Source organism: Monodelphis domestica, chromosome 3 (assembly GCF_027887165.1).
Source record: "Monodelphis domestica isolate mMonDom1 chromosome 3, mMonDom1.pri, whole genome shotgun sequence".
Taxonomy (NCBI): domain Eukaryota; kingdom Metazoa; phylum Chordata; class Mammalia; order Didelphimorphia; family Didelphidae; genus Monodelphis; species Monodelphis domestica.
Window position 1 is genome coordinate 4968509 of NC_077229.1, and position 15485 is coordinate 4983993.

Genomic DNA, 15485 nt, shown 5'->3' on the forward strand with positions numbered 1-15485 from the left:
ATTCCAGAAAGCCAAAGATCAAGGCTTACAATCAAAAATAACTTACCCAGCAAAATTGAGTGTATATAACCTCATGGGATGGAGGATGGACAGATGAACCTGAAATGTGAAATCAGATTTCCAAGCATTCCTGCTGCAAAGAACACAGAACAGAATATTTGAAAGGCAAACACAAGAGAAACCTAGAAAGGTTAATACTCTGAAGCAAACAGATGGATCAATACAATGACTAAATGTTAAAATTTAATGGAGGTAAAACAAGTTTCCCTTCAGATCTCTCTTATCACCAAGGGTCAAAGAAAGAATTAAGTTAAATTTGTTTCATTTTCATATTAACTGAAGAAAGAAAAGTGAGAGGGGAAAGGAGTACACTAGGGAACAAAAGGGATAAGTATGTGAGATCACATATATATATGGAAGAAGGGGTAAGGGGAGTAAATGAGACCCAAACCTAACTTTCAGCTGGTTAAAGAGGATTGAACTCACACAGACACACATAGAATGTGGGGGTTGGGGAAACATTAAGCAACAGATAAACAATCAGGAACAAGGGAAAAGGAAAGTTAGACCAATCATGGAATTAGTTATAAATAAAAGAGATTTCAGCTTTAGAGGGGAAATTGTAAACAGGAAATTTTAAAAAAAGGAAGCAGGGCAGCTAGGTGGCTCAGTGGATAGAGTGCCAGACCTGTTTCCTAGATTCAATATGGCCCCAGACACTTCCTAGCAGTGTGACTCTGGGCAAGTCACTTAACCTCAGTTGCCTAGTCGTTACCATTCTTCTGTCTTGGAACTAATACTTAGTATTGATTCTAAGACAGAAGGTCAGGGTTTTAAAATTAAAAAAAGGAAAGGAAAAGAGGGAAAAAGCATTAAACAAATGCTTACTACATGATGGGCCTTCAGCTGAAGACAGAGAATACAAGTACCAGAAAACAAGGTGCTTAGATTCTAATGGGATAAGATACAAGATAAAAGGGAGCCACAAGAGTAGGGAAATGGAGCAATCCAGAACATGAATTGTGCTGTAAGTGATATAAACAACATGGCAGGACATCTTCAAGAAGTGGTGATGCCAGGCAGGCAGGGACTCGGCAATCATGAACAGGCCCCTGAATGACATCATCTTATAGATGGGCAAGACAGATAGCAAGAAGTAGAACCTATTACTGGCATCTGGGGTGGTACTGGAACAGAGACTGGCCAGTAGTGTGGAGCACACTCTCTTATTATTCTATTTGTAAATAGGTGAGGGGTGAAGCAAGAGTAAAGAAAGGGGAAAATAGAAGATGAAAGGAGGAAGGAAAATATGCAATTAACAATAATAGCCATGAACAAAAATGACAATGCACTCACTAAATGGAAGGGGGGTCCAGAATGACTTAGAAAGCAGAAGCCAACAATATGTTTGCTTGTCCACACAAAATTAAAATAAGGATTTGGAGCCGAGTGTATTAGGTTTTAGTTGAACAAAAAAACAAAACAAGGGTAGCATTCATGTGTTAAGATTAAAATTTAGGGGAAACTGAGGCAGGTAGAAATTAGTTTCTCTCTGCAAGGAGTATTATTTTTTTTGAGGTTTATTAAAGGTTAAGGATTAAAGAAAATACAGAATAAGAAAGCACGTGTCTAGGCTCAGAGGGGCCTAGACAACCTCACCTACATTACGAAAAGAGATGCACCTACTTGGAAGTGGCAACAGGAAAGAGAAGAGCCCCGCCCTAGGTGGAGACCCTTTAAATAATAACTTGTTCTCGGCCCAGGTGAGAATTCAGTGAGATTACAAAGCATTCTGGGGAAGTGGAGCAAGGACTTTTGGGGACTGAAGTCATGGATTCAAGTCTCCATTTTTACACATGATCTCAGTTAAGGCAACAGTAAAATAAACATAATTAAAATGTAAACAGGGAAACTATTATGCATAAAGGCTCCATAGACAATGAGTATTAATTCAATATGAATCAATGTGTAAATAAAATGAACCTCTAAGGAGAAAATAAATGCTTGCTTATTCTAAAGGATCTTTCTTTGTATGCTTCTTGCTGACTCACCACAGTGCCTTGTATATAGTATGCAATTCGTGAACCCTTAGTGATTATTTGAAAAGGATTTAAAGTTTTAAAAAAATTTAATGAATTCTCCTAAATATTTGTAAATAACTAAATATTTAATAAATAATTGTAGAACTGTTATTGCTCAAGTCATGTGACAAAATGCTTCAAATGCCCAATAATTTGTGAAATGCAAACTAAAATGACTGAGGTTCCACCTCATGACCATCAGATTGGTAAAGATGACAAACAGTGAAATGATATTTGATGAAGGAACAACCCAATAATGCCCTCTGAATGGGGTCTAGGAATAGGTCTGACCATTTTGGAAAGAAATTTAGAACTACACCCCAAAAGTCACAAAATTCTACATAGAGCTGTAACCTCAGGAATACCAGTCCTACCCCATATATACTGCATTAAAGAAAGAAGTTCATATGTACAAAAATATATCAACTCCATTTGTTTGGGAACAAAGCTTGAAACTAGAGGTGGCTTCTACCGTAAGCCAGGAACAAATGGCAAAGGGTTATAGCAACCTGGGAAAACTCAAACTAAAGCAGAATGTCTCCAATAGATGTGGCAAAATAATTTCTACAGTAACAACGCTAGTAAAGGACAACTGCATAAGAATTTATCTCACTGAAATGACCAGCACTGATTCCAGAGACTCCATGATGAAACACACTACCTACCTCCTACCAGAGAAGTGGTCCCAGTCTCAAGGTGCAGTGAGGCACACACAGGGCTAATGTGGGAATTTACACTGCTTAACTATGCATATGTTACAGAGGTTTTGTTTTTCCTTTTATGCCCTCCTCACTTTTTTTTTAAACAAAGGAATAAGGGAAAACAGGATTTGAATAAAATTGTTTTAAAAAAACAGAAATGAGAAGCATTTTTTTAGTGCACGAAAGCTAATAGGAGTTCAGAAGGAAACACGGAGCAAGACAACTTTGAAAATAACAATAACTGTATTAGATATTTTAAAAATTATGTACATAATAGTCATGGTTTCATGCACGATCCTCAAAATCTGATTTACTTTGCCTATGGGAATGTGCATTTTATTTGATATTTGTTCAATTCGGATTTAAAAAACAAATTTTAAAAATAAAGCGAATCTAGGTATTCTAGACTACAACTTCAAACTGTATGATTTGAAGAAACATGACAGAACAGGAATAAGGTTCTAGAACAGATGGGAATTAGGAAATATCTGTCAGACGGCCACTGAGAAAACTGGCAAATTATCTGCTGCAAGTCTAGGCACTGGGCAAAGGAGAAAGCTAGAAACCAGAGGAGAGAAGGAAAATCTTTAAGTAACTGTTCTAAGAAATTAGAGGATTTGATCCATTTGTTTGCTTTTGGATTGTACTCTAAAATTTTCAGTAAAGTGTACAACTGAAATCTTTATTCTTTTCTTTATGCTCGTAAGGATTGTCTCTGGTATGAATCCTCTGATGGCAATCAAGGTGTTGAAGTGGGGCACTTGATGAAGCCAGCCCAGTCACTCAGAAGTTCAATTAATGGAACCAACATTTGTTTATGAATCTATTAATAATACGTACCTCACTGGCCAGGGCAGCCTTCCTAGTGAAAGCTGCTGAGGCAATGTTACAGTTTTTATAGGTTTACATACATGAGAGAGCTAAAAAGGTCAAACAAGCTCATACAAAGCTAATGAAGGCTTTAAGTTTAAAAAAAAAATGAAAAGTGGCCTGGGCCAGACTGACTAGGGAAATCAATCTTATTGGACACCAGCCAGATGTACCGTCTACTGGAGGATGGACATTCTTTGTCTATCTTCTCCTACACCTGATTTATCTTGTCCTGAAGGAACCATCCCCTGACCATCTGCTGTCACTGTGAAATTTAGATTACTCCACCCTACTTAGATCTTACTTTATGAAGAAGATGAAATTGTAATCTCCAAATTGAACAATGAAGGTACTCAGTTCTTACTTTATAGTGACCATCTCCTGTCACAGTCTGAGAAAGCACATCCCTTAAGCCTGCTTTCTATGAGGGAGAGTAAACTGTATTGATGACTCCCTTTACCAATGGACCAGGGACTTTGTTTCACTCTATTTCAGTGTGACCTTTGGCAGAAGGAATTCCCACATTCATGACATGCATAAGGTTTCTCTCCAGGATGAATTCTCTGGTGTCCAATATGTTGTATGCTCTGGGGGAAGGCCTTCTTGTATTCTTTACATTCATATGGTTTCACTCCAGTATGAATTCTGTCATGGTAGGGAAGAGCTGAGCTGGGTTTGAAGGCCTTGCCCCATTTGTTACATTCATGAGATTTCTGGACATCCATTAAACTCATCAGCTTTTATCCTAACATGAGTTCTCTGATATACACTAACATAAGTGCCTCAAGCAAATGATTTCCCACATTTGTTGGGTTTTTCTCCAGTGTAAATTCCCTGGGGTTCATTAAGACATGTGCTTGAACCAAAAGCCTTCCTAAAGTCATCACATTCATGAGGTTTTTCACCTGTATAAATTTTCTGATGCTCAGCACTGTAAACCTTAAAATTTCTTAGACTTATGAATGTTGGAAATTTCCCCATTGGGAAATTTCATACTTGAAAAATTTCCTACTGATAGTAAGAACTCTATTGGAATGTGAAACCCCTTGGCATGGGAGGATCCTTCTCCTCCCTACTTAAGACTACTTTAGGACAGAAACCTTTTGCTAAACAATGGAAAGGGTTCTGACCTATGCTTAAGCATAGAACAGGAAGTTCTTTGAGTCATGATTGATTTTAGAATTGATACAATAGAGATACTTGGAATGACAGAACCAGGTCTTGGAACTTACAATCTCCACCCTACTCAGAGTAACAGGATTTAGGAAGGGCTGTAGCAAAGATCAAGATTTAATTATTTGAGAATATGACCTTCAACAGACATGTGCAAAGGAAACAGACCTCTGGGCGGCCCTGGGTTAAGCTAGAGCCACCATTGGCACAGGGGAGACATCAACAGTGATTGGTAGATGTGAACTGAGGGGAGGGGACTTAGATGGTTTCCTTAAAGATAGGGGGGTCTGAGGAGAGAAGGGGGAGGTTTTGCTCTGAGCGAGGTGGCTCTGAAGGAGGACTGAGGAGGTTGCTCTGTGGGAGGACCAGGAGAGAAGGCTGGCTCTGAAGGAGGAGAATTCTCTGGAAACATTTCTTGAAAGGAGGCTCTCTTGAAAGTGGAGCCTGAGATTGGCATGAGAAGCCTTACCTAGAGAGATCTTGGGTGAGTGATAAAACCAACTGACTGATTTATTCATTCTTATTCCTTTCTTACTTTCTCTCTTTTTCTATTGATTAATCAGTGTATTATAAATTAAATTTCTCTATAAAACCCAGTTGGCTTGGGCATATTCATAAATTGGGAATATATTCCCTGGCAACCATCTTATATTTATATAAACCCAAGACACAGTCGAAAACATATTTCAGCGGTCATGGTTGATATATATATTTCCCTTGCTCCAAAACACTTTAATTATCACAGCACCCTGAATGCTCTGGGAATAGGACTTTCCACATTTATCAGAATTATTGAGTTCCTTTGAAGAAAGAATTTTCTGATTTGAAGTAATGGGTGAACTGTGGTATGTTGTGTTCCTCCTGTCATTACATTCACAAGGTCTCTCTCCAAAATGAACCATATGATATTCAGTAAGGTCAAAATAACTGGAGGATTTCTTACATTCACAGTAACTAGAACATGTCTTCTTTGAGCAGTTTCTATTGCTTAGATTTGAATTTAGTTGGAAGTGCTTTATGTCTTTCTGTCACACTTATGGAGACTCTTTGCTATGTATTCTCCCTGCTGAAGAGAAGACACTGGCTCTAGACTGAAGTTTTTACCCCATTCATTGCATTCCTGGCCATTGACTGAATTCAAAGAATTCCTATGGGTGATTTTTACTGGTTGAGAACATTTCTCCTCATTGCTCTTGCTGACTCTCAACCTGGCATCACATTCACAGGATTCTCCCAATTTGGAGACACAGGTGCACTCCTTTGGGAATCTTTCCTAGGATGACAGATCTGGAGAAATGCCCAGCTTTGGGGTTTTGAGTCTGGTTTTTCCAGTCTGAAAAAAATAAAACACATCACTAGCCCCTGTACTCATTGCCATAGAATGAACAAAGCATTTAATTGGTGCTTGCCAAGTATAAATCAATGTGCTAACTACTGCGCTCTCTTCTGTGTCCTCTGGAAAAGTCAAATTTCAAGAGTAGAATTAAAGAATGTTGCCTTCAGTATATATGGGAATGTATAATCTATTAAAACCATTTACAGTATTTTCTCACAAGAATTTTGAGAGCCAGATAGCTCAGTGGTTATGTTTTCTGAATGAGATCAAGATTCTGAGTGACTTACTTTCCAAAATTCTTGTGCTGATCACTAGCAGAGGCCAGACTCGTATTAGGAAGTTTCCTAATTTCTTTCCAAGCATTCTTTTTTGTGAGCTCTGATGCCTGCCCATAATGGAGTAAAGGTAACTTTCACACATGGAAATACTGAATTGGAGACAGGAGGACTACCAGGCAGGAATGAGATAGAGGGAATTTCTGCATTAGGCAGGAGACTAGCCTGGATTGCTACTCAGGTTCCTAGAAATTCTGTGATTTTCAGCCTTCTTTATTCATGGGAAGTTCAGAAACACACTGGAAGAAAAACTTGTTCTGTGTTTTCTAAGCTGTCTCCCACCCACCCCTTACCCTCTATAATCATGATTCCAATAGCCTTACTCAGTTTAGTGGGCAATGAATATAGGCATAAGATTGATAGATTTAAAGGAGCAGAAATTCAGATTTAATGATTTCCCAATAATCTAAAGAGAAAACAGAAAAAGAGCGCAGGGTTTTGATCAACATGAAGGTAGAAGGAAGGACAATGGGAGGTAGAAATTAGTTTCTCTCTGCAAGGAGTATTATATTTTTTAGAGGTTTATTGAAGATTAAGGATTAAAGAAAATACAGGATAAGAGACACGTGTCCAGGCCATAGAGAGGCCTAGACACAACCTCACCTACATTAGGAAAAAAAACCACGCCTGCCCCAAAGCGGAAGTCCAAGAGACCAGACAAGACCTTTGCCACCAGCTTAAATCCTTCCTCGATCTCAGCCCACATCAGAATTCCTGTGAGATTACAAAGCATTTTGGGGAAGTGGAGCAAAGGCTTGTGGGGATTGTAGTCCTGTATTTGAGTCTATTATTTACATTTCTCCGTGTGATCATTTTTGGAAAATTTAATTTTTCCCCAAAAGGATCATAAAAACATAATCAACTTAAAAGATTTCAATAATGTGAGGATAAGAGAAAAAAAGAAAAAAAAACAATAAAAACAATAACTGCTGAACGCATTGACAAAAAGCCGTTAGGGGGCAGTCCCCTTTGGCATGAAAGTATACATACAAATAAATGTTCAATCAACCACACCCAAAGTTCATTTTGATCTTGTGCAGCTTGTGGTCTGGAGGCTTCTTCATGGTGGCTTCTCCAACAGTTCAGTTCTGGATTCAGAGACGTAGCATCTTCTTTACCTAAAATTCTTCTCAAAAGGAATTTAAACTTTGCAATTTACAATAATATTTTTTTTAACATTTCCCTGTGTTGTGGGTGATTGAAATATACAGAATCACTTAGGGATGCATGGCTGAGGTATATGAATCAATTGGCAAGAGATATTAAAAAGACATCAGAAAAATAAAAAAGAAAAGAAAACTTTCTGGATGAAAATATAGACTATCAAAGTCTTATGTGTAAAAATTCCAAGTAGAAGAAAAATAAATCTATAATAGGTCCTTCAATCAGGGCCCAATCAAAATGATCTAAGTAATGATGCATTTACCCAGTCAATAGCTAGGACTACAGAAAGGTACCACACTATGAGAGGCAGAAAAGAAAGGGACCAGATTATAGAAGCCAAGTAGGAACCAAGGTTTTGGGGATACTCGTCTGTGAGTATCTTCAGAGTGAGTGTGGACACAAGGAAAGCCTATGTCTTAACACATGTTAAACATAATAACCTTGTGTCTTCACACTAGGTTCAAGACCTTTGTATTGGCCTAGAAGTGCATCAATCCATCCTGGATTGGCCTTTCTTTGGCTCTGTGCAATGGCTCTTGTGTGTATATCTTCTCCTGGAATCAGACAGAATCATTAAGCAAAGTCCCATAATTTATTTAAATAATTAGTGGCACCATTTTTATAGTCACAAGCTTTTTAGGGCATGCATTGACAAATGTATTTCAAACTTGTAGCACTGAAAAGTCAAAAAGTTAAAGAAAATCTTAATGCTGGTGACATGTGCTTCAAATATAAAAAGGAGAGAAAAAATAAAAAAAACTGAAAAAGTATATTGCACGTGCAAGAAAATATAATAATAAAAGAGCTTTAAAAATTCAAAAATATAGCTTATAATCATTGACACTCTGTGTCAGCTAAGAAAATATAAAATTCAAGACTTTCTCACCAAAAATGAGATCCATTTCCTCTTAATATCTGGCCATGATCACTGTGAGTAGAAGGCAAATGAATTGAACAAGGTTAACAATTTTTCATTTTTTAAAAATACAGTAGTACAAATATGTAGATATCAATATCCCCAAAATTCTCAATAGCCCAATTAATTACAATAGCAAACAAACACACTATCATATTTCACATAAGTTGCTGTATGACATTTTTCAAACCTATGAATTGATGGACATTTGTTACAATTTTTACAATCATAGCAATCTTTCAACCTTGGTAATAAACATATTTTTTTTAAACAAAGTAAAACTCATCTAGGGTTAAGAACATAATCAAGAAATCTATATATCATTCTGGTGCAAGTAAAGTAGTGAGCTGAAGAGTATAAATAAAGGGGTGCTCCTTTTGGAGGCTTTTTAAGGGTACAAATGCCCTGAAATTAACTGCCCAACTTCCATTCACATGTGGGAAGGTTGGGGTTTATAAAATGTATTTCACTTCAGCTAATGGGCCTTACCTCGTGGTAGGGGCAGGCAAAAATAACCAGATTGTTAAAAAAAAATTCCAAAAATCATATTTAAAAAACCCTTAAAATCAAATCATTTGAGGTATTTAGCACATTAAAATTCCAAAGGTTGTTAATACAATTGTAACCAGTTCTGAAGTCCATCTATCCTCAGCAAAATAGAAAAAAGCTGTTTTTTTTCATATATGGGCTTATTCACAATAATATTTGTTCAACACAGTTATAGGGGAAAAACAACAGAATTTCAAAACTCAGTACATTCAAAATAAATTCAACCTTCAGTTCAAGCAGAATAATATTGAATCGAGTAATATATGAACTTAAAATCACAAAGTTAAACCTTAAACAAAAAATGCAATAGAATACAGAGATTTTTTATAAACCATTGGAGTTTGAAATGCCTCAAAATATAGTCTTTAGTCTCTTCAAAGTTCCTTGGGTGGGTTTTTTTTGTTTTTTTTGTTTGTTTTTAATTATCCATTTAAATGTCTATTGTCCGAAGGTAGAGTAGTAGTAAAGGCTAGGCTATGGGGTTCAAGGGACCCGTCCAGGGCCCCATAGCTGGGAAGCATCTGAGGCCAGATTTTAACTAGAGACCTCCCATCTCTGGGCCTGGTTCCCACTTCGCTGGGCCACCCATTTTCCCCTTCAAAGTTAGTTGAATCTTCTCCCTGACACAAAGGTGAAGTTAATGCTATTACCAGAACAGTCAAAAGGTATCCTTTTAAACCCATTGCTTTTTAGGATTCTGTTTGAAAAGATCTGTTTCTTCTCTCTAGTCTCTCTTTTCTCTGTCCCCTGCTCTGATAACCCTGTGGCCAATACCCCCATCCACGTGGAGGCTTAGCCTAAGGGAAAATTGCCCATTCTCCTTTCCCTCTCGTCTCTCCCCTCCGCCCACGTGGCCAATACTGTTACCAGCTGGTCGCAATGAGTCCTGAGCGATGAGTGAATCTGCTCCAAGGATCTGGGTGATGAGCCGGCTGGTGTCACGCTCGTGGGTCTGGGGCTCAGAAACAGTCAGGCAGCAGGCTGGTGAGAGGCCAGGAGCAGGAGGGGCTGCGGGGGTGGGCAAGGCCGGGACCAGGTACCAGGTAAGGATGATCAGGGCTGCAGGCTGCAGGCAGGAAGCGATGGGGCCGAGCCAGGTGGGGTGGGCAGCAAACGCAACAGGTCCGGAGCCTGTAGCAGCTTTGCAAGGGTAGAAAACCTTGGCCAGAGAGATATGGCTCAAAAAAAAAATTTCTAGGTACTAGATATTAAAGATTAAATCAGAAGATCGAGAGTTTTTTTGTCCCTTCATGGTCGCCAACTGTAAATATTAAAATTTAGGGAATATATGGGGAGACTGAGGCATCTGAGGCAGGTAGAAATTAGTTTCTCTCTGCAAGGAGTATTATATTTTTTAGAGGTTTATTGAAAATTAAGGATTAAAGAAATACAGGATAAGAGACACATGTCCAGGCCATAGAGAGGCCTAGACACAACCTCACCTACATTATGAAAAAAAAGCCAGGCCTGCCCCAAAATGGAAGTCCAAGTCCCTCAAAAGCCTTTGAATCAGCTTAAATACCTTCTCGATCTCAGCCCAGGTGAGATTACAAGGCATTCTGGGGAAGTGGAGCAAAGGCTTGTGGGGATTGTAGTCCTGTATTCGAGTCTATTTTTTACAAAGGTCAAGCAACTTACAAAAGGCAAGCTTAACAAAAGAGGTGTGAAGTACTCAGAGGATTTAATCTAACCAGAGAAGGTGAGAAAAGAAGATAAGAACTAAGAATGGGAAGTCATGGGAAAAAGCATCTACTGTGATCGGTAGACATGAAAATTTAAGGGAGGTGACATAAGAGAAAATTTCTTTAAAAGGAGATGTCAGTTCAGGTAATGCAGTTTTGGATTGGAAGTCAGTTAGTTGTAGTTAGTTGGAGTTTTTAGTTGGAGTTAGTTGGAGTTCGGATTGAAAGAACCCAGCTTGGAGATGATCTTGTGGTGAATGATGAAGACTGACTTGCTCTTCCTTAGGCTAAGGCCTAGGCCATTTTGGCCTAGGCCCTTTTCTACTGCTTGGCTATTCTCTCTCTCTCCTTCCCTTAATTCCTTCATTTATATTAATTAAAATCTCCATAAATCCCAGCTGACTTGGGTATTTTCATATTTGGGAATTTCCCATGGCAACCACTTATTTTAGATTTTAAGTCAAAACACTAAAAATTATCCTTTACAATTTGACCAAAACCTTTACAGTTTGGCATTTACAGTTTTTAACATTCACACCTTCTTTGCCTCACATAGTATTACATGTGTATTGCAAAGACATGCTATTGCTGACCATTCCATGGAATTTAAATAGTGCTTGAATCATTATCTTACCCCAAGTGCTTATCTACATTTCTTAGAAATATTCTCTCACCCTATTTCCTGGGATCCTTAACCTGCACCAGCTGTCCTATCTACCATCCTTGTTGCACTTTCCCAAGGACCCATTTCAAATGAATGCTTTCATTCTTTGTGATCTGTACCTTTAAAAGTTGTGAGCAGCATGCAATAAACTGTATTTGCCTGCCATTAGCAAGGCAAAATCCTTCTGACTCCACACTGTGTCTGTTATCTTGGATTCTCACCTTTTCTCTTGCCCTTAAGTACAGGCAAGGTTCTTCTAATTTCAATCTTTGTATTTCCTCATTATTTTTCGCCAACCTTACCTGTGGAGCTCTGGTCCCAGTCCTGCCCCACCCCCAAGGGGGTTTTCTACACTCATGTTCTTTTTTGAAAAGATGGCTTGATGGATAGACTATGCAAAAATTGTGGATAAAGTTCACCTGGATTTTAGTCCAGTATGTTTTCATGGTGGAAAAGATCGAAGGATGTTATGTAATAGGTCACCATACAAGTAGGTAGGTTTGGAATAGACTGAATAGTAATTCATTTCAATGTCAGCTTCAAAGGTTCTGGAGCAGCCCAGACATCTGCTCTCAATATTATAATGCTGTGCCATCTTAGCAATGCCTTGGATAAAAGACAATACATATCAATGTGCAGATGGCAAGCTAGACAAGACAGCCAACTATTAGATTTAAAATAGTTTTTGGCTTTAAATAGTTGTAGATAAGAGAGTGGGAGCCATAAACTGTGATAATTAAAATGTTTTGGGAGCAAGGGAAATATATAACAATTATGACCACTGAAATATGTTTTCTACTGTGTCTTGGGTTTATATAAATATAAGATGGTCGCCAGGGAATATATTCCCAATTTATGAATATGCCCAAGCCAACTGGGTTTTATAGATAAATTTAATTTATAATACACTGTTTAATCAATAGAAAAAGAGAGAAAGTAAGAAAGAAATAAGAATGAATAAATCAGTCAGTTGGTTTTATCACTCACCCAAGATCTCTCTAGGTAAGGCTTCTCATGCCAACCTCAGGCTTCACTTTCAAGAGAGCCTCCTTTCAAGAAATGTTTCCAGAGAATTCTCCTCCTGACTCCTCCTGAGTTCTCCTTCCACAGCCTCCTTCAAGACCTCTCCAGGAGCTCTCCCTCCAGGAGCTCTCTCCTCTCAGCCCTCCTTCAGAGCATAAAGCTCCTCCCGAGTATCCACCTTTCTCTATCTTTAAGCAAACAATCTAAGTTCCCTCCCCTCAGTTCTCACATCTACCAATCACTGTCGATGTCTCCCCTGTGCCAATGGTGGATCTAGCTTAACCCAGGACCGCCCAGAGGTCTGCCCCCTTTGCACATGTCTGTTGAAGGTCATATTCTCAAATAATTAAATCTTGATCTTTGCTGCAGCCCTTCCTAAATCCTGTTACTCTGAGTAGGGTGGAGATTGTAGTTTCCAAGACCTGGTTCTGTCATTCCAAGTATCTCTATTGTATCAATTCTAAAATCAATCATGACTCAGGCTTAGCCTGTATAGGTAGATGTCCAAAAAGCATTTCAAATGGCGAAATATTTAAGTCTCCTCTAGGCCTGCTTCTAAGATAAAATAGAGTCAGAGGGAGAATTTCGGGCCATTTTAAATGGGTCTCGGTGCATAATTTTCCAATCATAGTTTTAAGTTCTTTGTTCATTCATTCCTACTATTTGGAGGGGAGAAAAAAACTGAAAAAGGTTAATTAACATCAACAAAATCAATAGTCTAAGAATCATCATCTTCATTATATTGGGAAGTTCCTTGGGCACCCTCCTGAAGGGCACCTCTCTGAGGTTCATTAGCACCTCGAGCATGTTTTGGACGAGCGCCATTTCTCATATATTGTTGTTGAGTATTATCATTTTCTTCATTTGGAGCATTGTCATTATTTTCCCAATTCCTATTTCTATCATTCTGGTTTCTAAAGTTCTTATTTCTATGTTCATTATAGTTATTTCCATAGTCATTATTATAATTTCTAGAATTCTGGTTTCTATAACCATTATCATCATTTCTATAGTTATTATTTCTAAAGCTATTATTAAACTGTGTATTCCTTCCAATCATCTTAAGAAAGGTTCTACATTCCATCATTTTGTGGCCCTTCTTCTCACAGAAGTGGCAAGTAATGGATTGATAATTGGATTTCTGGAGAGGGGCAATTGTCATTGGTTCATTATCATGCCCACTTTCTAATTTAGTTATCCTATCTATTAAATATCTCATTTTTTCTTCATTTCCTCCATGTCATCATTATTTTCTTCCTCCTTTTCTTTATTTCCCTTTAAAACATATATAGCTGTTTTTCGCAATTCTTCAAGGTCCATATCTGACCATCTTGGGCATTGTGTTCTAAAATAATTCTTAATTGCTTTAAAAGAGTTATTTACAAAGATCCTTCCAACTTGTCTTAAGCTACTCTCTTTAGTTAGGTCCCAATCTAAGTATCTGTCCCCAAACTCGATTATTCTATCCATGAATCTGGAGGGTGTTTCTTCCTCATTTTGCTTAATTTTTTCAAGTTCCATCCACTTATCTGTACTGTCTGCACATTCCTTCATTGCCGTGAGGATGGCCTCTCTACAATGGTATAGTTGTAGACAATCCTCAGGATTGTTATAGTCCCATTCGGGATCCTGAGATGGCCAATGTGCTGCATTACGCCCCCGGGTTTTGTTGACATGAGCAATTATTTTATTTTTTTCACGTTCAGTTAAAAAAGCCTGTAGCAAGTTCTCAACGTCCTTGTAAGATGGATTATACTGAAAAAATATGTCTCCCATCTTTTTTGATACTAGAAAAGGATCTTGTTCATATGTGGGGATATTTCGTGTAAATTCATTTATTTCTTGGGGAGTAAACGGTATCCTATGTCTTAAAGTCACCACATCCCCATTCCGTTCTATTTCAGGTACTTCTCTTAGAGGAAACAGGCCTCTAGTTGAATTTTGTACCTGTGGGTCAGTTTGACAAGGACAGGTTTCTCTAGGAGGAGAAGATCTCCTTTGCATTGGAATTTGGTTTTCTGTAGGAGAGGGAACATGAGAAACTGGGATTGCAGGGGAAGGGTTTTGGGGATTAAATTCAGTCAAGATTTGCACTGCACGAGAGAAGCAGTCTGTTAACTGGGCTATAGGGAAGGTGTTTTCCATCTCTATTTCAGGGAAGGAAATTTCCTCATTCAAAGGTTCAGAAACAGGTCTGTTTCTGGTAGAGTGGGTGTTTGCCCATTGATCCTGTAAGAAACATTTTAGATCTTCTAATTGGGCTTGCATTTTATCCTCAATTTTTTCTATTTTATCCTCAATATTTTCTATTTTATCCTCAATGTTTTTTATTTTAGCATCTCTAAATATAGTATTGAGGCGTACAAAAATGACAGTACCTATTAATATAAAAATTTGGAGGTATCCTGCATTCCTCAATGCCCCTAATTCTTCTGCTGCCATATAAATGTCAAAGAATGTAGTACTCATTTATATATATATATATATATATATACATATATATATATATATATATATACATATATATATATATATATATATATATATATATTTTGTAATTATTTCTCTAATAGTCTCCACAAAACACGTGGGGAGCAGGGCAAAGCAACAAACTTTCCACAGGGTTTTTTTTCTAATCTAGGAAGTTGTTCCTTAAGGGAAAGGATATTTAGAAACAGCTCTTCCAGCCAGGACTTTAGGGTCCTGTTGCTGAGATTTAAAACAGCTGTTTTCTATCTAACTATCAGAGTCACACAGCTGGGAAGTATCTGAGGTCCGATTTGAACCTAGGACCTTCTGTCTCTAGGCCTGGCTCTCAATCCACTGAGCTACCCAGCTGTCCCTTAAGATTAAAGGGAAGAAGAAGAAAAACTGCTGATTCCAATTTAACTTAAGGAGAAAAGAGAAGAGAGAAAAGTTTTTTATACTCACGTGTTCTAGCAGCTGTGTCTTTAAGCCAAGTTTGCTGTTAAAAGGGACTAAGTGGTGAGA

The 15485-nt window shown here is 38.0% G+C and overlaps 1 protein-coding gene and 1 pseudogene across 1 annotated transcript; both read right to left on the reverse strand.

The window, feature by feature from the left end:
- The window catches only part of VN2R520P (vomeronasal 2 receptor 520 pseudogene), a 59428-nt pseudogene extending 50618 nt beyond the window's left edge, over window positions 1-8810 (reverse strand).
- On the reverse strand, window positions 7306-14953 carry LOC130458158 (uncharacterized). Its single transcript, XM_056821265.1, has 2 exons — window positions 9993-14953; window positions 7306-9745 (listed from the first exon to the last, which is right to left on the reverse strand). The coding sequence occupies exon 1, from the start codon at window positions 14934-14936 to the stop codon at window positions 13710-13712; it is 1227 nt and encodes a 408-aa protein (XP_056677243.1). The 5' UTR covers window positions 14937-14953; the 3' UTR covers window positions 7306-9745; window positions 9993-13709.
- Window positions 14954-15485: the final 532 nt, after the last annotated feature.